Source organism: Panthera pardus, unplaced genomic scaffold, assembly GCF_024362965.1.
Source record: "Panthera pardus isolate Hobbes unplaced genomic scaffold, ASM2436296v1 HiC_scaffold_22, whole genome shotgun sequence".
Classification (NCBI taxonomy): Eukaryota; Metazoa; Chordata; class Mammalia; order Carnivora; family Felidae; genus Panthera; species Panthera pardus.
The window spans coordinates 62,536,747-62,561,206 of NW_026526788.1; the positions used below are offsets into that span (position 1 = coordinate 62,536,747).

The following is a 24,460-nucleotide window of genomic DNA, read 5'->3' on the forward strand; positions in this document are numbered from 1 at the left end:
TGATCCTCCCTACACCCGACCCAACACATATTCAGATACACACATATACACACCCATATCCTCCATCCAAAAGACATTTGGGTATCAATAGAAAGTTCATCACCTTGATGCCCTAAGAGTTCAGAGTTGAGTTGGAGGATTAATTCTGCCATTTAGAAGCTGTTTGACCTTAGATCCCTTCTCTTCCAGTGCTTTATATATTATAAAAAATATATAACTGTATATATATATAGTTATATAACTATACATATTATAATAATATATAACTAACAAATATAAGAAGTACTTCTATTACATTTTTTCATCAATGGACTAAAAAAGGTGTTATTACAGAGTAGAATTTATAGTGGGGAGGATTTCAGTTTGGTGAACAGAAAAGTAATAATTAAGGGTATCCGAAAATGGCTAAGGCTATTTTGTGAAGTACTGAGTTTCTCTTCATTAGAAATTCCCAAGCATAAGCCATTTGGATGTATCATAGGGATACCATAGTAAGTGAACCTGGATACAGGCAGAAGCTCTTTAGCATCTAGACACATTTGAAATTTCTAGAATCAAAATCTGTAGCATATATGCCACCATTTCTTGTCCTGGTGCCATCATCACCTGCCATCAGTCTATCACCGCACCTTCTCACTAAGCCAGGATGAAGCCTAGTACTTTTTAAAAACAATGTTTAAGTTTATTTATTTTGAGAGAGAGAGAGAGAGAGAGAGAGAGAGAGAAAGTGCATTTGCAAGCGTGAGCCTGGGAGTGGGAGGGGGGAGGGGCAGAAAGAAAGGAGAGAGAATCCCAAGCAAGTTCAGTACTGACAGCACAGAGCCTGACATGGGGCTCAAATTCGTGTACCGCAAAGATGCTTAACCAACTGAGCCACCCAGGTGCTCCAAGCCTAGTACTTCTTAACAGACCTCAGGGAATCCTAACTAATCAAATGGTATTGGCACCCAATGTAAAACTATTAACCCTATAGCCTAAACTTCAGGTTCTAGATACATAGAATATTGGCTCTTAAAGAACCTTGGATTATTGACTAGTTCAGTAATTTTAAACTATGTAACTCTGAGCTCTAGCAGTGTTCTAAGAACTCAGAGGCAAGATGGGGATGGGGTGTGGAGTTAAGCCAATGGGACTGCTGAATTCTTACATTCAACTGGAAATGGTGCACTAAAGTTCACTTTCTATATTGAGAAGATAGGATCTTGTTTGCTAAAAGCGTTCCGAAGTTTGTTTGTTTTTTTTTTAAGTTGAAATAGAAAAGGTACTTTGGAATTGCATCACTTGCAAAAAAGTACTAAAATATATAATAACTTTCTCAAGGCCACGTAAATAGCTGTGGATGAGGACTGAACCAGAACATGGATTCTTGTCTAATTCTCAGACTGATTGTCCTTCCATGATTAAAAAAAATAATAGTTGGGATCATTGGTCCTGCTGTTAATATGGCTGTGTTCTAATCCTGGTTCTGTCATTTCCCAGAAGCTGTGGAACTCAGGCACATCACTTAATTGTTGTGCCTCATGTTCCTCATCTATGAAATGGGGATGCTAGTAATTGCAACTCCTTACTGGATTGTTGCAGGAACTAAATAAGTTAATACATACAGCTTCTGCAACACCAGAAGACATAGAGTGAGCATTCAAAAATACTACTTCTTGGGGCATCTCGGTGGCTCAGTCGGTTAAGCCCCTGACTTCGGATCAGGTCATGACGTCGCGGTCTGTGAATTCAAGCCCCGCATTGAGCTCTTTGTCGACAGCTCAAAGCCTAGAGCCCACTTTGGATTCTGTGTCTTCATCTCTCTCTCTGCCCCTCCCCTGCTTACACTCTCTCTCTCTCAAAAATAAATAAATGTTTAAAAAAACATTTTAAACAGTGTTACTTCTTGTTATTGTCATCGTCATCATCATCATCGTCATCATCGTCATCATCTAGTCATCACTGTCACTGTCATCATTGTCATTATCATCATTATTGTCATTGTCATCATTTTTATCGTCATCATTGTTATCATCATCATTATCACCATCATCATTATCACCACTGTCATCATCATCATTGTCATCATCACTGTCATCATCACTATTGTTATCATCTAGTCATCATATTCAATCAGGCTCAGTTTATTTGGCAATTGGAGTGGAAAGAGCTCTGGATGCAGTACCAGGAGTCCTAAGATATTCAAGGACACTGTGATTTCTAAATCTCTATAACTGCCATATTCCCCCTATGCCATAAGAAAACAGGAGACACTAGAATTCTTCTTCGGTAGTTACAAGTTTCACAAAAACTCTAAATCCATAAGCACAATAGGCAGGAATGGAATAAGGTAGGTAAGCTACCTTTTTCAATTCGTTTATTTTGTTTTCAGTACCTACCATGTCTGGAGGGTTGTGTAGGCATTTCCAGCATGTGGGTGCCCTGCACACAGGTTAGCCCCACTCCTCAATCAAGGAAAAGGAGGCTTGTGGAAACTAAATAACTTTTCATAGTTTCTTGGATCTGCTGGTTTTTACTTGTTTGCATCTGAGAGTTAATGCTATTATTCAAAATAAATAGCTCCTGGGTATTTCTCTAAGAGAGGACCTGAGGAGCTGATTTGCTTTTTGTTCACAATTTAATTCACTTTTTCAAACTTTGACAACATGTATATTACCCAAAGGGATGGAAGTTGAATGAATCCAAGGAAAGTTTCTTTCTCCGAGGTGGTAAGAGGCATGATGGCTAGGATAGTTTGAATATTTAGTAATCTCAAAGGCAAACCATTGCCACAAGTCACAATATCACTCAACATAACAAAAGTGTTTAGGTTTTTTAATGTCATTCAATTCAATTTAACTAGCATTTACTGGGACTTTATAAAGTTAGCTTAGGAGACAAACAAAGATAACTAAGACTTCATTCCTACTTCTGAGGAGGTGACCCTTTTGGAAAGGTTTGACAGAGAAAGAAACACTGGATATAAATGGATGAGAAACTTGCCTTGCTGGATGGGGAAGTTAGAGACTGCCTCCCTAAGCCTTACAGAATTCCTGGCAAAAATATATCTCCTTAGGAATAAAAGAATGCTAAGGATGTCAGATAATCTCCTTCATACTCTCTGTCTATATTCTCCAGTTCTCAGATCTTCCTCTGTCCAACGCAAACCCCAAGCATGTTCACTTGTGAATATCCCATTTTCCTCACTGGTCTGTGATTCTTCCGAGAATGTTCTCTGGTTCCTGGAAGTCCTCTGAGTGCCTGACACTTGAAGCTTCACTATACTCCTTGACCCAGTGCAAAAAGGAATGAATCAGTCAGTCTGAGACTACCCCTTCTTGCTATATGAGACCTTTAGCCCAATATCTGCTAGGTGAGAAGGCGTGAAGGCCGGACTCACTAGGGAGATGTTCTTATCTTCCCTAAAGGGTCTTCCAGCAGTAGAACTAGTTAAATTGAGCCAGATATTTCTAACGTTAATGAGTATATCCCTCTATTGACAGTGCAGGGAACAAAGCCTTTGACTTTTAGCTTTTGTAAGTGGAACAGTGACTACACCAGCTCTTCAAAATACATTAGGAAGACATTTGACATTTAGAAATACGTTAATCATCAGGGTAATGATTGACTCTCAACCCCTAGGGAAATCACTCTCTAATTTTCTTACAGGGATATCCAAATGAGTTCTTCACTCAATCTGGTCTTTCTGATTTTTCATTTGAGAACATTTCAAAGGAAAGGATAGTAAATAAAAGATTAAGAATATAGATTAATCAAAGCTAATCCATTAACATGTGATTATATAGTGCCTTCCATGAGCTTTGCCTACCTAAAAGGCCATGGTTCAGTTTTCACTCCCTTTTTAGGAATTTCCTTCTCACATAATATACTTCTCCATCTTGTCTACACACAAAGGCTGCCTTCTCCTTCAAGTCCTCCTTGGTTATTGAGGCTCAGATTTTTTTTTTTTTTTTTTTGTTATCTGCACACCCAAAGCACTTGAAGAAATTAAACAGGGGTATAAATTTGGAATATGACTTTACTAGTAGGACCTGTGATATGGTCTTTTGACTCTCCACAGACAAACAACATTACTTGTTATTAATGGAGGGAATGAGAGATGCCGAGTGTTAAATTCCCTTCCTTCTCTTTTCATATTAAGAAAGAGGTACCATCTATTAGTCTTTTAAAATGTATCCAATGATATGCTAAGCATTTTTCATACATAATCTTGTTTAATACTGATGACAGTCCCTGGAGGCAGATACTAACTTGCGGGTATTTCACAGATGAAGAGCCGTGCTACTTACTCAAGGGTGATAAGCAAGTAACAGGTCCAGGACTCGAACACAGCCCAATCTGGCTTCAGAGGCCTTGCTTTCAAATACCACACTATGCTCAAGAGCTCTGGACCCCTGCCATCTTATCAGACGTTTGGTGTTATTAAAAGCAAATAAAAAGGCCACAGGTATTAGAAGCCTAGTTTGGGATTCAAGTTAAATGACGAATACCCTTCAGTTTCATCTTTAAATCTCCATGACTGTACCCAGCTTCATTTCAGGATAACGTCCAAAGCCCGAATCTGAGAACTTTTGCAAATGTGAGGCTCTTGGTGTCCCCTGCTCACTTTTGACACCCTGAGTCCCTCATCACCCTCGGTCACTTCCATCTGGTAGCCAGGCCTGCCCGGTAATTGACTCTCCCCTTTTTCTCTATTCTGAGTTTTCACCAGGCAGTGGGTACCTTAGCACTTACTATCATGTCTCTGTATGTTTGAAAAAAAAGAGCGTTGAGACTTCCAATATATGAGTCCAGCTAAAGACTGCAAGTCCCCTGAATTTTAAGTGGATTTGAAAAACTCATTTCAGTGCTGCTTTCCTGTTAAATTGGACCTTTCGTTCCATGCTGGGCAGTAGCAAGCAGGGGGAGAGCCAAGAAGTAGGATGAGTTTGGCACAAGAGCTCACCTGCTGTGGGCCAAGGTTTAGGTAGGTTTTGATTTTGTTTGGGGTGGCCTTGAATACACTTGATTCTTTTTTTTTTTTTTCCCAAAGTGTCCAAATGGGAGAGTGAATAGTAAACAGACAGTAGAAAATGAGCCTGTGGGGGGGCGGGGGATAAGCAGATGTCCTCCTGTGCGTACCTTTGATTAGCAGTGTAAGGAGCTTTCTGAGACACTGGCTGGCAAGAAGGAAGCAGGTTGTCATGTCAACACTTGTGGTTTCTTTATGTGTATTTACTGCAGCTTTTCACTGGCTTTTAGTGCCTTATTCTAGGAGAAAATTACTAAGGCTTTGTGGGTCCAAGAGTATTCCTGGTGGGCAGGCCATGTGCTGCTCGGCACAGCCTGTGCTCTCGGCCTTCCCTCGCTCTCACACCCAGAAGTGGAAAGCCAGGCCATTCTTAGCTTTCTGTGTGTGCAGAGACAAAGAGGAAGTCCAAGGGCAGGCTGTATGTACAGAACGGTGAACAAGCTGGGTTTGCTAATGGGGCAGGGAAGAGGGGGAAGAAGGTCGCTTCTCTGGAGAGGAAGGTAGGGACCAAATTACAGAACAGGTGACATATTTGGATGTAGGCTTGTTTTGTTTGGCTTTATGGTATTTGGCCCACACCCTATTTTAAATGTAGAATAGCTGTCCTTTTTTTTTTTTTTTTTTTAAATCAGGCAATTTCACATTTAAAAAATAGAGACAGTTAGATTTATTATAAGACACAGAACTCCTTACTCCTGTGTGCCAATGATGAACAGACACTGAGGAGCTTCTCCTCCATGAAGAGTCAAGTGTTGGCCATTTCACTGCAGTCCCCACCGCTCCCGAGTGCTCCCAGCCGCCGAGGCCGTGTGCCAACTGCTGTTTGTCATCTTCATCCAGCTCGTTTTATTCTTACACGTTACTTGTCTGCCTCCCTAGGCACTTGATTTTATTCGGCTTCTTGTAAAAAGCCTTCTGTTCTATAGAACGACGTTTGGGTTTTGTCCCAGGGCACTCAGAACTGTTTTGAAGCCGGGAGAGACTAGGTCAGGTTTAGGTTTTAGAGATGACTCTGGCTCCCTGTCTCGGGTCCATCCAGTTCCCAGTCCATCATGTACATGCAGGCTAGTCGTGAAATGGATGCAACAGGCCACACGGATGAGAAGGACTTGTCCCAGGCAAGTGGCAGGGCTTGTGGAGAGAAGAGGAGAGACTAAGCATGTCAGAGGCAGGATGGTCGGGGCTGGGAACCAACTGGATTACATGGCATATGGAGGAAAGAAAAGTTAAGAGGCTTGTGCTCACGGGCGGGTGAAAAGACTGCTGATGGAAAGAATGAGATCTATGTTTGACATGTTTGGATTAAGAATACCAACGCAAATAGGCCTTGTTCAGCTATGGACGTTCGGGAAGTAGGGATGTAGCACATAATGAATTCATTTCTTACCCACATGTGTTTGTTACATTAGCATCATGTTTATACATAAATGTGTGGAATAGCTAGCTGCAAATAATATGAGTAAGCCCCTTTCTAGTCAGCAGGTCCTTTTGAATCAAAAACCTCTGTCTCATTCACTGTTGTATTCCTCGTACCTAAGCAATACCCAGTATATTGTTCACACACCAGAAACACTTGTTGAAGCCATCAGTAAATTAGTTAATTAACGATAAACAGGGAGGGGTGCCTGGGTGGCTCAGTCTGTTAAGCGTCCAACTTTTGATGGCGGCTCAGGTCATGATCTCACGCTTCTTGAGACTGAGCCCCATGTCAGGCTCTGTGCTGACCGTGCAGAGCCTGCTTGGGATTCTTGGTCACCCTCTCTCTCTGCTCCTCCCCTGCTCATGCACTCCTTCTCTCAAAGTAAATAAATAAACTTAAAAAAAAAAAGATAAACAGGGATAATTAAACGTATTCATGTTTTAACTCAATTAGCTTTTTTCTTATTTAACCTGTTTGCCTTTATCTCGGCTGCCTGCAGGCTCCCCTTCCCTGTCACCCGTGACACCTGTGCACACATTCAAGGGAGCAATTGCATTAGATACATGTAGTAATGAACATGGTTTTAGGTGATAACAAAGACTTCTCAACTTATAATACTGAAATCACTCCTACTTCTCATTTTCCCCACTTACTACTTTCAAGTACTATTCAGTTATAACCACTTTATTATTTATTTAGTTTTTTTTAATGTGTATTTATTCTTGGGAGACAGAGACAGTGTGTGAGCAGGGGAGGGGTAGAGAGAGAGAGGGAGATATGGAATCCAAAGCAGGCTCCAGGCTCTGAGCTGTCAGCACAGAGCCCGATGCAGGGCTCCAACTCACAAATCACAAGATCATGTTCTGAGCCAAGGTCGGTTGCTTAACCGACTGAGCCACCCAGGTCCCCCAATTATAACCATTTTGAAAGCAAATGTACGGGGACACCTGGGTGGCTCAGTCAGTTAAGTGTCTGACTCTTGGTTTTGGCTCAGGTCATGATCTCATGGTTTGTGGGTTTGGGCCCTGCATTGGGCTCTGTGCTCACAGCACGGAGCCTACCTGGGATTCTCTCTCTTTCCCGCCCTCGTTGCCCCTCCCCACCATCTCAAAAATAAATAAATAAACATTTAAAAAAAATAAAATAAAAGCACATATATACACAGGTTTCTTTACAGAGACTTACCTGTAGTTTTTTCCCCAGTAACAAATAACTGAATAAATTATCTTTCTTGGATGACCCTATGGTCATAATTGGGATGCATTTTAGAGTCAGAGATTTTCCTATTGAGCAACAGCTTCTGCTGTCATGTTCCTGGTTTGCTAGAGGGGCTCTTGACCTGCTGAGATCTTTCGAAGATTTTACAAGTAATTATAGAGGATTTATAGGTTTTATACAAGTAATAGGTGAAGACATTCTTATTGTAAAAATAATAAAAATGTATATAATATGGAAAGGAAAGGTCTCACTTCAACACTATTTCCATTCTTTTCACCCAAAAGTAATCATAGCTAATTTTTATGGGTTCCTTTAAAACTTTTTCTTTGCACTGTGGCACAAACCTAAACATTTATAAAGGCAAGGTTTTGGGGGGACATAATTGTATCATACTACCATACTGCCAAATAATTTTTTCAAAGGTTATTTGAAAAGGAACAAGGATTCTAGAGAAATCAGGATGTGGATGTGTCCATATCTACTTAATATTTTTTAATGTTTAGTTTTGAGAGAGAGAGAGAGTGTGTGCACATGATGGGGGGAGGGTTAGAGAGAGGAGACAGAGGATCTGGAGCAGGCTCTGTGCTGACAGCACAGAGCCCCATTCAGGACTTGAACTCATGAACTATAAGCTCATGACCTAAGCCGAAATCAAGAATTGGTTGCTTAAGTGACTGAGCCACCCAGGCACCCCTCCAGTTAATTTTTTTAATTATAGCATAGCATTCTGTAATATGTGTACCTTAGTTCATTGACATGTTCAGGGACCTTTAGCCTGTTTCTGATTTTTCACTGCTATGAACAATACCCCAGTGAGCATCTTTGCTCCTGACTCTTTGGGAAAATATACGAGTGTTTCTCCAGAAGACATTCTTTGCGTTAGAATTGCTGGTATAATATATGCACATTTAAAATTCTGATATTTCAAATTGGTTCTTCCAAAAATCTATTATCAGTTTACCCTTTTGTCAGTAGGATGTAAGATTAACTTTCTTCCACTCCTTTGCCTCATCTAGATATTGCCATTTTTTAATAATTATTACAAATTTTGTGTGAACAAGAATGAAATCTCGTTGCTTTGAACTGTATCACTGATATCCCATGGGGTAGAGCCTTGTGTACTGATGAGAGCTTTGTCACCATTTCTCTTTGCGTCTAAGTGTCGCTCTCCCATTTCAGATGCTCACTACCTCACCTGCAGGATCCAGGAATGTGCTGAGACCACTCGGAGTGGGCCTTTTGTCCGCTCCATTGACATCAGTTCCCTGGTTGTTCAGGATGAATATATCTTCATTCAGGTGAGTCCAGAAAATGCATTCAGTGGTAGAGGTGGGGGTGCTTAGGTGAAGTCAGGAAAATGAGGGCAGCATTCCCGAGGTTGTGAACACGTGGAGCTGGGGTGAGTCTCTGCTTTGGTGACCCATTCTCTGGGGGATCCAGGACTTCTGGTGAAAGATGAAGATGTTATGGGTCAGTATCACGGATGGGGTCTTTAGTAGCCCACTGAATCCTCAGCTGGGTTGCTGTTTTATTATACCAAAAGGGTCTTAAAATGACCAGGATTTGGACTAGGGCTTGGAAGTTTCTTAGAGCCACATCTCCAATGGATCTGACTTTCAGTAGTTTATCAAAGCCATGATCCATTGCTGTCCAAAGTGACCAGTCTCAAACTCCACACCCGAAAAACAAATAACCCAGTGAAGAAATGGGCAGAAAACATGAATAGACACTTCTCTAAAGAAGACATCCGGATGGCCAACAGGCACATGAAAAGATGCTCAACGTCGCTCCTTATCAGGGAAATACAAATCAAAACCACACTCAGATATCACCTCACGCCAGTCAGAGTGGCCAAAATGAACAAATCAGGAGACTATAGATGCTGGAGAGGATGTGGAGAAACGGGAACCCTCTTGCACTGTTGGTGGGAATGCAAATTGGTGCAGCCACTCTGGAAAGCAGTGTGGAGATTCCTCAGAAAATTGAAAATAGACCTACCCTATGACCCAGCAATAGCACTGCTAGGAATTTACCCAAGGGATACAGGAGTACTGATGCATAGGGGCACTTGTACCCCAATGTTTATAGCAGCACTCTCAACAATAGCCAAATTATGGAAAGAGCCTAAATGTCCATCAACAGATGAATGGATAAAGAAATTGTGGTTTATGTACACAATGGAGTACTACGTGGCAATGACAAAGAATGAAATATGGCCTTTTGTAGCAACGTGGATGGAACTGGAGAGTGTGATACTAAGTGAAATAAGCCATACAGAGAAAGACAGATACCATATGTTTTCACTCTTATGTGGATCCTGAGAAACTTAACAGAAACCCATGGGGAGGGGAAGGAAAAAAAAAAAAAGAAGAGGTTAGAGTGGGAGAGAGCCAAAGCATAAGAGACTGTTAAAAACTGAGAACAAACTGAGGGTTGATGGGGGGTGGGAGGGAGGGGAGGGTGGGTGATGGGTATTGAGGAGGGCACCTTTTGGGATGAGCACTGGGTGTTGTATGGAAACCAATTTGACAATAAACTTCATATACTGAAAACAAAAAACAAAAAACAAAACAAACAAACAAAAAAAACAAAGTGACCGGTCTCATTTGGGAGTGAGAATCCCCAAGAAATGAAGCATCTCTAGGATTTTCTTTCTAGAAAAATGTAGAGCTCCCTAAATCTTGCCCTCCCTTTACAGTGCTGACCACACCCTGATATGTCCTGAGTCCAGAAATCCTTCACTCCCAAGAGCTCTGACTCACAGAGAAAACTAGGTGTGACTCACATTTTTAGGCAGGAAAGGGAAGCCTTGTTTTAGGTGTTGAGTTTCACTGGAAGGAGATGCAAAGAAGAACAAAAATGAGGAAAAAGAAAAGGTGATGCTTCTGCTCCAGAATGACTTACAGTGTGTGTGTGTGTGTGTGTGTCTGTCTATGAGTGTGTGTAATCATACTTGACCTTTGAGAGCAGCTTTGATTTCTCCCACTCTGCTTTCCCACCCTTCTGCTGCCAGTTGTGTTTGCAGGCTGTTTCCTATAGGAACCTTGATCTTTAGACTCTCCTGAGTTTACTCAGACCTATGCACCTGAATGACTTTCTCTGCCTCACTCCTGTTTCTTTGGTCCAGATTAGCCCCGTTTCCCAGGAGCTGGGTATGCCTCTCTTCCTCTGAACCACTACAGCTGTTCTTGTCTGCTATTCCCTTAGCACATGGGCTATTAGGAATTGTTACTTAAATATTAGTGGATTTGTCTTCGTCTTTCCAAATTGCATTTTATACTATCTGAGGATAGGGACAATAGTTTATACACAAATTTTTCTCCTCATCCTTGGCCCTAACAGAAAGCCTTTGAAAATCCAGGGTGCTCAGTGACTACTTGTCTTACTGATAGATTGTAGATGTAGGAGTCACTTCTTTTTAAAAATCAGTTGTGTAGACTTTTGAGGTCTGAAACACAGGACATGTAGCCATCCACTCAAAAACCAGCTTGAAAAAGGGAGGGAAAGAGAGGTCTGTGTGGCTCCAGAAAATCCCTGTGTCTAAGTTTGCGTAAAAGCCAGAATCTCAGAATATTTTTGTCTAAATCTTGGCAGGTCATTAGCACTATTATTGCCTTATTCATGAATATTTATTGAACACATACAATGCAAATTAAAGTCAACAAAGTATTAGGTGTGACTCTGGCTCTCCCTAACTCTTGCCCTTGGCCTGCTTCTCTTTGCACCCAGTATATACCGTCTTGGGTCTTAAGTACTATCTCCATGTTCTGATGAATCTCAAGCCAGGGAGCTATAACCTCTGCCCTGGAAAGCAGACCTTCTTGTCGAATAGTCATCTTGATATCTCAACTTGGATGTTCGTTCCACAGCTAGAATAAAATCAACATGTCCACCTTGATACTGAGGCATTGGTGGCATTACCCTCTACCTGGTCACTCAAGGTAGAAACCTGTAAATCTGTCTATGACAACAAATTCAGTGAATCCAGGTCCCTGCTAATATCACCCTTAGTCTCAGATGGTTTTTTGTTTTTCATTCCATTCCCATGGTCCCAGTTTAAGGTTTTATTATTTCTTTATCTCTATTTAATTTTTCAAGGTAGAAGCACAGAGATGATTTATGAATTTACCAACCTTATTGCCCTTTCCTTAATGCTAATACTGCATATAATGATGAACATGACAGGACCATTTCTGGGAAACATGACTTAGAATTTTAAATGTTCAGATTTTTTAAAATTCATTTTTCCTTTTATTGCATAAAGTTTTCTGTAACTCTGCCGGCAGACATCCAGATTTTTTCCCTAACTATTCTGAAGTATCTTTTTATTATTATTATACTGCAAGCCAGCAAAAGTTTTTTCTTTGATAAGCATCAATTTTTATTTTGTTTGAAAGAGATAGGAGTTCCCGTTAGTCAATAAAATTTTATTGACAGCCTGCTACATTTCAGGCCCCTGTTCTAGGAGCTGGGGTTAAGACAGTGAACATAATAAAATTCCTGCCCAAGTGGTATTTATATTCCAGTGGAAGACATGGGAAAATATGTATATAATATATACATCCATATATACATAGGTATGAAAAGCCTGTGAAACATTAGTGGTTGAGATGCTGTGGTTTTGAGTCCAATGGCCAGCATTTATCCCAGCCTTGGCAGGCCACACTTTAGCTGGGTGGTCTTGAGCTATACTTCATTTGACTTATCTGTAAAAAGAGGACAATTGAGTACTTATTTTATTGGTTGCTGGGCAGATTCTGTTTGTTAATTACATTTGTAAAACACAAAAACAGTGCTCTGTAAATGTTGCTCTCTATCTTTCTATCTTGTGCTATCATCTATTCATCTATCTACCAAATATATTAGATGATGATAATGTTTTAGATGAAAATTAATGAGGAATGTGAATGTTAGACATCTGTAGATACTACTATTTTTTTTTTTTTTAAGATGACCTGAAAAAGTCTCATTCGGTGAGTGGTGAACCAGAAGAGGGTGGCAGGAGTCAGCAGTCAGATGGGCACGTGGGGCCAGGTGTGTTAGGCCCTGTACTTTCTTGAGCCCCACATGGCGATGTGTTGGGAACAGGTAGAGATTTGAGGCTGGCTTTAGGAGCAGAGGTGTTGGGAAAACCAGGGCTGAGGATATAAGTTGGAAGCATGTCAGCATGTTGATGTCACTTTTGAGTTGCAAAATTGAAGTCATCAAGGGAATAAATATAGACAGAAAAGAGAAGGAATTCATAGACTAGGGCAGAGGGCATTCTAATATTAGGGAGATGAGAAGGAGGGAGTAAATGAGACCTAGAAACAGAGTTTAGAGATAACCACAGAAAGACCAAGGGTATTAGATTCCAGGACCTTGAATGCTGTTTTCAGATTTTTAAAAAGAAAACTATGAGAGAGATGGGAAGCAATGGAATAACAATGCCCCAAATAATGCAAAAGGCCAATACTCTTGAGAAAAGCATGGAATTTCATCAACCACCAAACACAGATTAAATGCTATCATTTGCAACTATCAATTGGCTAAATTTAAAATAAGGTAAAAGAATGTGAGTGGGTTACATATGAACCGCTGCTCATACTGAAGGTATATTTGTGTATTGTTTGGCCATCAGTATTTAATGAGTCCTTTCCTTATCATAGGTGAGTTTGGCCTTATGCATTGATCAGTATGATAGATGTGTCTTATTTCTGACAGTGTATGCTTAGCTTTCAGTTAAAATTGCTTCTTTTTTAAAAAAGTCATTATATGATCTCTTTTCCTGCTTTCCTGCCTCTGGGTTTCTTTGATAATTTTGAATATTTGTTCTAGCTACTTAGCTTTATGAATATAACAGCAAATCTTCTATTTCTGGATAATATCTATTGATTTCCTTTTGTGAGCCGTGATACAATTTCCATACATTTCTCTTTCCTCCCCTCTCTCTTAGATTCCTTCACCACCTGTTTTGGGTTGGTCATATTATCTCTTTGTTTGCTTTTCTATCTTCAAATCTAATTCTCTTAGACTTAAATATTTTACGAAGTACTGTTGAACAAAGGTAGAAAAAACTAGCCTGTGTTTATGACCTGTATCCAATTCTAGTTTTGTTAATTAAATCATTCAGAGCATTTACATTCTGCTGTGAATGATCATTCCTGCATTTATTTTGATCTTAGTTATATGGGTAAATCTAGTTCTTTTCTGTAGTTTTTGCATTTTTTTTCTTGGTTGTCTGAAGTTTGTCCTTCAGTTTTTCTTTTTTTTTTAAATTTTTTAAATTAATTTTTGAGAGAGAGAGCGAGAGAGAGAGAGAGAGAGAGAGAGCATGAGAAGGGCAGTGGCAGAGAGAGAGAGAGAGAGAGAGAGAGAGAGAGAGACAAAATCTGAAGCAGGCTCCAGGCTCTTAGCTGTCAGCACAGAGCCCAATGTGGGGCTGCAACTCAAACCTGAGCCGAAGTCGGACACTTAATTGACTGAGCCACCCAGGTGCCCCTGAAATTTGTCCTTTAGTAATGTCTTCAAGAAAGGTAAATTCTTTTAAAAAAATGTTTATTTATTTTGTGAGAGAGAAAGAGAGAGAGAGAAAGAGGGAGAGAGAGAGAAAGTGTGAGAAGGGGAGGGGCAGAGAGAGAGGGAAAGAGAGAATCCCAAGCAGCTGACAACACAGAGCCCAATGTGGGGCTCCATCTCATGAACAGTGAGACCATAACCTGAGACAAAATCAAGAGTCAGATGCTTAACTGACTTAGCCACCCAGGCATCCCACAAAAAAGGTGAATTCTTGAATGTTGTAAACAGTTTCCCTCTTTAGGTTTAATTTCCTTTTTTAAGCTATAAAATGCATGTATCATTTGCTTTCCATGATAACTTTGCTCCATTAACTTACTGAATGTTACTGTGTCAGGCCAGTCTGATATTTCCCTTTTGGGTATCTTAATTTTTCCCCCTTGATACCTAAAAGTCCTTTTTAAAAATATTTATTTTTAATACCATTTGCTTTGTTAATGTATGTTCTGTGGTTGATCATACTGTGTGAGTTTCTTTTCCTGAAATGTAAGTCTCATTCAGTTGGTTCAATTTCTCCTTCCTTTTTAATATCTCAGAACTTTCTGTTGCTTATATTTTGAAACATATATTTTATTTCACTTTAATTATTTTGGTTCTCTTTCTCCAGGACATTTAGGATGTGTGCAGTAGACAGGAAAATCAAAGGAGAGTCATTATTTTTTTTCCCCTTCTAATCAGTTTTAACTCACTGAGCAAAGTGATATTAAAAAAAAAAAAAAAAAAAAAAAAAAAGGGCACCTGGGTGGCTCAGTCAGTTAAGTGTCTGACTTTGGCTCAGGTCATGATCTCACAGTTTGTGAGTTTGAGCCCTGCATCAAGCTCTGTGCTGCCAGCTCAGAGCCTAGAACCTGCTTCAGATTGTGTGTCTCCTTCTCTCTCTCTGCCCCTCCCCTGCTCATGCTCTGTCTCTCTCTGTCTCTCAATAATAAATAAACATTAAAAAAAATACTGGAAAGTCTTACCCACATTATCCCTGAACAAGTATTTGGCAGTGTCCAGGCTCTTTTTTATATTTTTTTGCTGCTCTTGTTGAACTTATTTTCTGAACTTTGCCAGCTTATATTTTATCACTTTTGTTGTCCCAACGTATCTATTCTTAGCTCTTGTATTTCTACTTTGAAGTCTTCTCTTACAGAGGTAATCTCCTCATCATACAGGCTATTTTTAATCATAGCAGTATGGGCACAATTTTCATTTGCTTCCTGGAAGCAGATTTTTTTTTCTGAGTCTGCTGTTTTTTCTGTCCCTTTCTCTCTCATTTTGCCATAGTATTTTATAATCCCTGCACTATTTTATTTTATCTTTAGGTTTTTAACCATTATTCATTTTTTTTATGACATGAGCTCTTCTGGACTATTTGAGGAGATTCTTCTTGGTGACAGACCAGAACTCTTTCAGCTTAACAAGACTCTTCTTTGTTTCTCAGTGAGGTTCCATATAACTAAAGATAGTTTGTCTGTGAATGAGTTCTTTACAAAAGGTAAAACCACCTGGCTGCTTCTTCATCCAGCCACACCTCTCCAGCTTCTTGTCATTAGTCAGCTCTAAGAATAAATAAACTGCCACTTCCTGGGCCACAATCCCTAGGTTCCAAATAATTGATTGTTAGTTTTGCTCCTTGGGAAATGTCATCTTTGGAGAATGCTATTTCTCTAGCTTGATCTAAGATTTGTAGCTGTAGGCATTTTTGCCCTGGTGCCTGTCGGTACTCTGTTTGTTCTTCACTGAATTTGGCTTCCACATATATTGTGTTTCAGGGTTATATTTTCATTGAGTATTGAGTTTGTATTTTTATTTCTTGTTTTCCTTGTTGCTCTAGGGTGATTTATGAGAGGAAAAGGGAAGCACCATTATTACTTGGCTATTTAAAACCATTTATAAACCTTAATTATGTATTTTCTGAAATGTCACAAAAGCTTGCAAACTGATTTTCTCATTCCGAGACCAGCAACCCCCACCCCCAATCCATTCACAACACTACTTTCAAAGTAATTTATTTACAACAAAAATCAATGTTCCTGTCTTCAGTGGCTGCTCATCACCTATAGGTTAAAATCTAATTTCCTTAACATTGTCTACAAGGCCCTGTACGATCTGGATCCTGCATACTCCATTAGCTTCATGGGAATCCCCATATACCTTCCTGGTTATATTTTCCCCTCCCATAAACGATAAACCTGTTTGGTCTCCATACACACATCATGTCATTTGTTGCCTAACGTGCCTTTCTTGCGTTTCCCCACCTGCTTGGAATGTCCCTTTACTGGACAAACTTATCCTTAGATTCATCTTATGCGTTGCTGCCTGTAGAAAGTCTTCCCTGGCATCCTTGATCAGGATTGGACCAAGCCCCTTTGCTGACTACTTATCCACGTGTGTTATGTCTCCCCAGCCAGGTCTGTAAACTTTAAGAGGAACAAGACTATGTCTTATTCATCATTGTTTCTCCTGCACTTAGCATAATGACTGGTACTCAATAAATGTTTATTGAACTGAACTGAACTGAGAAGATAAGACACCGTCCTTATTCTCAGGGAATGCGGTTAGTTATCTTTTTAAAGCAAGGGAATCTTGTTTCCCCAACTAACAATATGAGACAACTTTGGGTAATTGCCAATTGTTCACTGCACGAGAAATGACCGTATGTAGGATGTCTCTGCATTTTTATAAAACTGCTGTCCAACAATTATCCATTATGTTATTCAGTACCCTTTTCATATTCATTCATTTAAATGTATTAAAATACAATCAGCCCAGTGGGGAACACAGACAGCTAAACAATTATTATGTAGCATGATGAGAGCTGTGTTAGTGCAAAGCACATGTTGCTCTTAAAGCAAGTGGGGGGAGCTTCGGAAGGAGGGTCTGTGCAAGCTTTCCAGCAAGGGAGACTAGGAGTACCAGCTGGGTAAGTGAAGGCAAAAGAGCATTCCAGGCAGAAGGGAGGCAAGAATGAAGTTAAGAAAGTAAGAGAAAACAATGCCTGGGGATCTCTTTGTCCAAGGATAGGTGTAGTTATGGGAGGGAGTGAAGTGGCAGGACTGTCAGGTAGGACAGTCCTGGGGAGGTGAACCTTTTCTGTTCCCTTTCATTAAATCTAGGTAATTGCGCATTTCCCTCTTTGTAGTGCTAAAAAGCTCACAACTAAGTTTTGTGTCAATTATAGCAGCTTCCCTGCATCAAATTGTGTGTTATTATTCTTCCTTTTCTCCTCCACTGCTGACCATTTGTGTTTATGTGGCTGCTTTCCTTTATCTGTTTATCTGTCGTTATGGCTTATTGCTTTTGTTTTAATTATTGGAAGCCACCTCAGAGAAATGTCTGAAATCAGCGCGAGTTTTGAATCTTTCTTGCAGGGGATGGGTTTTGAAAATTGAAATGGGCATCAAGAAAGGCTTTGTGGGGAAGGCAAGATTTGGACTGCAGTGCCTAATGTCTATCTCAGAAGCAAGGAGAAGGCAAAGACGCCTCATTCTGTTCATGGAAGTAAAGCTGCCGCAGAAGGCTTTTGGGAGGGCAGAAACTCCTCAGAGCAGCAGTAGCTTCTCACTCCAGGGTTTAAACCCACAGGTTTATATGGGAGCAGGGCATCAGGCCATCAGGGTAGGTGGCATTCTGCCGACCCTGCCAGCAAAAGCTACTGAAAAGAATGATCTCAAAAGCTGTAGTGCAGGGAGGCTTGGGTCCAGCACGCCCCCTCATGGGTGACCTCTCTCGGGAGTACTGCTAAGGTAGAGCTGGACATTGAGAACTGTGTCTTTTCTGAGAGATGCTTGCTGTCACTCCACAGTTGGGGTCTCAAAGGGGAGCCTTGTACAGCCACATTATTTTCTTTGTCTGCAGTTGGAGCAGCTACATAACAATAGGAGGAGCATAAAGGACTTTGGTGGCTTTGGTTTTTCATAACTTTAAGGGGTCTGTCTATTCACTTGGATTTTCTAGTTTTGTAGAGTATTGGTATCTTTTATTTCGTTTTAGTGCCACCAGAGACATACACCTGAGGAAGAATCTTACGGAAAAGGACGCCAGTCCATCCCCTTCACTCTTTCTGGCGCCCCCCCTCCCCCCCTGCTAAATGTGGTTCTTGGCAGTTTTTACATGGAGTCTTAGGTAACTTGTCTCGGGAGCTATGGAAAAATGGAAGAGGGTATCTGGCCCTCTTACCCCCTCCTTAAATAGCACACCTCAGCTTTTGTTTGTTCTGTATGTCAGAGTTCTTAATACTTTTTGCATCTGATGAAAGCAATCTGCTGCTAAGAAATGTTTGAAATTGCCAACTTTTTGTAGCACTGTTGGTTCCACGGGTCACAGGTCAGGCTTTTTGGGTGTGGACAACCGAACCATTCGGGATTCATGTGACATGGATCCATTTCCTTTCTCTGCAGATTAATAAATGTTATGTGTGTGTTTAAGGCATAATTGTTTACCCATTAGTGAGTCATATACAAATGTATATGCACACATTTGAGAGTAAAGTTAATAACCAAAAACCCAGGTAACTACTTCATAATAAACTTCCCATTAATTTTGCATTAAAAAATTCACCCTTAAAAAACTTTGACCTCCTAAAGGAAAGCTCCTCATGCCCAGTCATTTCTTTCTTTCTTTTTTTTTCAACATGATTATTTTTGATCTGTATCTTGTGTGTCGTTGAAGGGTCCCTATACTACTCATGTGGCTCCTACAGTTCAGAAGAGACCCCGAAGGTTCTGCCTCACCTTTTATTTTTCTATTGACAAAGAGGTAAAGATAATCATCTTGATGGTTTTGCTTGAGGGGGCCTAGTGTTTGATCTCCAGCTTTCAGCCGAGCTGAAGATGTACAGAACACTGTGAAATTTGTTAATCTGTCAATGCCTTTTCTGTGCAGGGGGCCTGGGGGCCTGGGGTTTCATAGTGAAATCAGAAGGAGCTAATCCTTCCCAGAAGAGCCCTTGTTTTAATGGGAAAGCGTCTGCCTGAAATGCCTCCGTTCCACATGGATAAAAGAGAAATCGGCTTTCCTCGTAGGGGCAGGGGGAGAGAGATAAGTTGGTTTCTGTGTTCTGAGCCAAGAAGGTTGGAAATCCTGTCTTTTCTCCTTATGGAGTAGCTTTTCTAATGATTATCCTGGAAAATAGGTAGTTCAGCAGTGATAGCAGTAAAATCCCTTCAGTGATAGGATTGATACCCTGGCTATTAGGAGGTATGATGAAGAAACAGGAACAGAGCCCTAATAAGCCATTGTAAGAGATTTGTGTGTCTTTACTGAACTATGCAAAGCCTGGCCTCATCCTCCCTTCATGGCATGGGAGGTGGCCTTCAGTGTAATGAGGATTCATTTACTCATTGAATAAAGTTTTATTGTGAGTGCAGTTGTGGGGGGAAAAACCCAGTTCTAATACAGATATCTAAAACACAAGAGAAAACACTGACCGATCCATAATTAACATACACACACACTACATCTTCTAGAGGTGTAGATAAAGCAGAAAATTCAAAGGGAAGGTCATCCCAACTCTGCCAAATCCTTCTCAACGTCCACAACTAGACCAGTGTCAGTGTGGAGATCCACACTTTCAACTCCTGGTAATGTGTGGGTGTAGTCAGGAGAGAAGGCCCCCCTACAGCAAGGAATTCTGTGTGTGGATCAATGGCACGCAGAAAAGAAGTCCTAGGATAACTCCAGGGCTACAGTGAAGCCAGTCAGCAATTTGGACACAAGTTGCTGTTGTGAAGAGTTGAAAAGATGTTCTAGAAGTATTAGCAATTAACAAGTACTAGTAGCTAGGTAACAGATGCTTCTTGAGGTCCTTGATGTATGCCAGGTACACTGGAGCGTGGCAGAGGAAGAAGGCATTGTTCCTGCTCTCAGACAGTTTATGATTCAAGTAGCCTGTGGTTTGATGTGGGGCAGAGGACCCTGAACTTGAACACCTGGGTTGTAGTCGGGGCTCTGCCACCTTACCAGCCAGGGAACACTGGGCAACTCATTTGGACTTTCAGAACGCTCATCTTCTCATTTCTGGAGAATGGAATGATGCCCCTGGCCCTGCCTGAATTGGAAGGTTTTTGTGAGGATCAAGGGAGATAATAATGGCTTTGATATGCTTTGAAAACTACGGAACCCTATAAAACGCAAGGATCAAGAGATTAATCCGCATGCAAAAATCAGACTCGCTACGTTTGTGTATGCACATTCTCATTTAAGAGTTTTTATAAGCCTGTCATATAGAAGATTCATAAATCTTTTCCCCAAATTCATTTGGTAGTTATTCATGGATTCAACTCATGTTTCAACATATGTGCATGATAGAATCTTCCCACATACCTTCCATAGTGCTTCAAAGAAACCAGCTTCTAATGACAGCTATGTAACTGTAGATATTCTGGGGTTTAATTATCTTGCCAGACTCTTGAGTACCTTCTTGTAGCATGTTTGCCCCCAGCTCCCCTGGGTTTTGATAGTTGTTTAAGAACCTGGTTTAGGCACCACTGTGGGAGGTAGAAAAGCCTCTCTGACATGGCCACTCTAGAGTTATCTTTCTGAAAGAAAAAAAAAAAAAAAAAGCCCTGAGGCAGAAATTAATAGAGTGTAATTATTCAAAGAAAAACTATTTGGCAATATTTTAAATGATGTTAATTTGGCCTTAATGGGAGAGATTTGAATGTTAAATAAATAGCAATCTCATCATTAGGGACACATTTACAACACAGGAGTTTAAAGGAAAATGAAAGAGTTGCAGACACCATCTTCAAAAGAAATTCAATAAAGACATCTTCAGGTGAATATTCTTGAAGCGCTTTCAGAATCTTAAGTGAGTTGTTTTCAACAGCCAGCGCTAATGGAAGATCCTTAAATAGCATGTTGCTGGGATGTGTCTCCTGTACAGGCAATGATTTTAGTGGCTTGATGTAAAAGTTGCTGTTAGTATTTGAAATGCTTCCATGTACAAAAACAAATGAGCAACCTCATTGTGAAGGTCATGATGCTTAGTTGATCTTCGTGCTGGGCACCGCAAAGGTCCTATCTCACGTCCTTCTGGCTCCTGTTTGCTCCGCAGCTAGCTGTGCACACAGGTGGCCTGATGTCACCTTGCCTCAGCTGCACTGTGAACCTCTTGCTTTTTGTTCCGGGCTGATTCCTCCCTAAATGGGGTACTTATGAGAGACCCCTTAGCCATCCTGATGCAGGTACAAGCCTTGAGGTGCAAAGGTGTCAAGACCCTCCTGGACAATTAGACTGATAGGAGTCAGGAGCCAGTGGACACTCACTCCTCTCTTCCTGTGTCAGGAGGGCGATACTGAGCCTCGTTCTCTAGGGGTCTTTAGAGTGTCCCCAGTGGGGTTGGGCCCCAGTTACTTATAGTAATAACCAGTTGAGTGACACTCCCTGGGACGGCTTTTTCTCCCTCCTTGTTTTCCACTCTCTAGTTCTGCCACATCTGTTCCCTAGGATCATTTCTCAAACTCAAGCAAACAAACAGACAAAAGAGCCTCCCACAGAAAATGACAAGTACTACCTGCAAAGAAGCCCTGGTCTCAGGCTCTACATTTCAAGGCAGATGGAACCCAACTCAAAGAAACTAAAAAAAAAAAAAACCCCTCAAATTTATGGAGTCCTTACTATGTATCTAGTATGTGGATAGATCGAACTATCCAAGAAAAGTAAAAAGAATCCTCTTCATGCCTATATAAAATTTCTCAATCCAAACGCCCAATCCCATCCCTTCTGACTTCTCAGGGACCTGGCTTTACCCATTATCCTTCTTCCCCTATCTCTTCAATATTCCTTCCTGTTTCAGACTTCCCATCAGTATTTAAATATTTTTAAATATCTACTATCCTTAAATTAAAAAAAAAAACAAGAAAACTTTCTTTGAATCCCATGTTGCTGTCTATAAATGTCCCATCTTTCATTTGCAAGCAGATTTCTTAAGAGCTATCTATATTCATTGTCCCGTTTTTTCATTTCCTTCTCTTTAACCCACTTGAGACTGACTTGCTCCTTGTCCACTCCATTGAAATTACTTTTGCCAAGTTCATCAAAGATGTCTCTGAATTATATCTAGACAACACCTCTTGATAATTAACTTAGTTGACCCGTCTGCAGCACTGGGGTCTCTTGGCTGCTGCTTCGTTCTGGAAGCACATTCACCCTTGCTTCTTTGACAATGTGTGCTTCAGCTACTCCTCCTACTTCTCCAGCATCTAGCATCTTCTTCCTCTCCTAAACAGGTGCCTCTTCCTCTGCCTACCCTTGAAATATGGGTTGTTCTCAGAGATTTTCATAGGTTCCTCTTCTCTGTTCACTTCCTGTGCTCTCTGAGCAATCCTGTCTCATTGATTCTTACAGCGTGGCATCAATTACCATCCAGATGCTGATGATTCCCCAGTGTCTCCTGCTGAGACAGAGAGGCTCCAGGAGGGGCTCTTTATTTACAGAATGCCCATCAATCCTTTCGGCTTGGTGTCTTTTTGCTCCTTTCAGAGCTTTGCTGTGCATGTCCCTAATAAATGGTGACGACTTGTTTATTTCCCAGGAGATCTGCCGAAGCTCTGTGAAAGTTACATACTGTTATTTACTAGGCCAGCATAGCAAGGAATGTTTTCCCTTAATCTCAGCGAATTGTTCTGTAATTTGCCCCATATTATAACACAGGTATTTGCTTTTCTAGTAGTACATGGATGGGATATGTCTGGCCCCGGGGTGTCGAATTGTTTCCATTTTGTGTATCACCTTTGAGTAATTACTAATAGCTGCATAGAAGACTGTGTTGTTGTGCTTCAGTAGGAAAGACTGTTGCCGTTAATTAGTAGTGTCTCCATGGGCATGAGAAGGAAGAGTGGTGGCGTGGCGTGTATGCTGTGCAGTGTATTTTATAGGAAGGGTGGTGCTCATGGTGTTTAATTATCCGGGAGCCTCATATGATTAGGTGCAGCCTGTGAATGCTGGCCTGGAAAGTGGATATGTTGTCCAGGGGACCACAAGTGTTTCTGTAATTCAGCCCAAAAGAATGAGATCGGCCACACACCTCTCAGTCTCCTCCACTACTGGAAAATCTGTAATTTCCCGTTTCCAAAGCAGTGATGCTTCAGAATGCGGTTTCCACCTCGCCACACCACCAGTGATTACCCACCAGTCAGCAAAGTGAAACTGTTGTCACAGTTTATTTGTTGTGTCTCATGTTTATTTCATGCCAAATGCATGTCTGCTATGTGTGCATTTTCTTTTCTTTAATTCTACTTTAATCTTCCCAGGATCTTGGTGTGATGGATATTATTCTCTTTAGTTTTTAAGGGTGGAAACTGAATTTCAGAGAGGGTTAGAGAATCCCCCTTTGTCCTATAGCTCAGTAGATGGCAGGGTCAGGATATGACATCAGAGCTGTCTGGCTTCATAAGGGATAACAAAAGAGGACAGCGATCTGTTTCTCATTTCATTTTCCCAATTGGAAGATGTTTGCATTAGCAACGAGTAGCTGGTGTTCCCAGAAACTTTTCCGGATGACTGTACAGGTAAAAAAGAGGCAGCTGTTGTCCCATTCTTGGTGGACACGAGGGGCAGGAAAGCCTTACTCCCTCCTTGTTCAGTGGACTGTTTGTCAGGATCTGTTTCAATTTTGTTTCAGATCAGAAACTTTCTGCACCATTAACCAAAGAAGGGCTTAATGGGATTCAGTACAATGTAATCATGCCTGAACCTCTGAGAGTCGTCCCTCACATGCACTTAGAGGATTATTCAAACACTCATCACTAGGGTGCAGAGGAGGGGGAGTGGCAGCATGGTTAATCATAGTTACCATCCCCAGCTCCACTTTCTCCAGCCTTCCCCACTTACCATGTACCTCTTGCCATGAATTATCCAGTTTCCATTGTGTGTTTCTGGGCACAGCTTCTCTTGAGTTCCATTCTGGGGTACAGAGGAGCTACTGAGTCATGACCCAGCTGGGTCTCCCCATTGTCCTTCCCTTTCTAAGTCCCAGCAATTTCCCAATACCCCCTCTTCTAAAGCACAGCTCCCAGGAGGATCTCTTTTCTGGGGCCTTCTCCTATTAAAGATAATTGTATTGTAAAAACAACAGTGCCGATAATGAAGACAGTTGGGCTGTGGACTGAGAAGCAGACTATTAAACTCAGTCCTCTCCCCATTACCATTATAACGAGGATACATATCTATTTATTTCAGAGTTTCGGTTTTTACAATTTTTAATAGCTCTGCCTTTAACTCCATAGCTAGCTAATGGGGTAAACAAATGCTTTGGATTTCTGCAAGCA

At 40.9% G+C, this 24,460-nt stretch overlaps 1 protein-coding gene across 1 annotated transcript in view; it reads left to right on the forward strand.

Annotated features, from left to right (window-relative positions):
- Positions 1-24,460, forward strand: part of SORCS3 (sortilin related VPS10 domain containing receptor 3) — a 594,679-nt gene that overhangs the window by 440,729 nt on the left and 129,490 nt on the right. Inside the window, exon 7 of the mRNA XM_019459374.2 lies at positions 8,829-8,947. Coding sequence (XP_019314919.2) covers positions 8,829-8,947 — 119 coding nt within the window. The remainder of the gene's footprint in view (positions 1-8,828; positions 8,948-24,460) is intronic.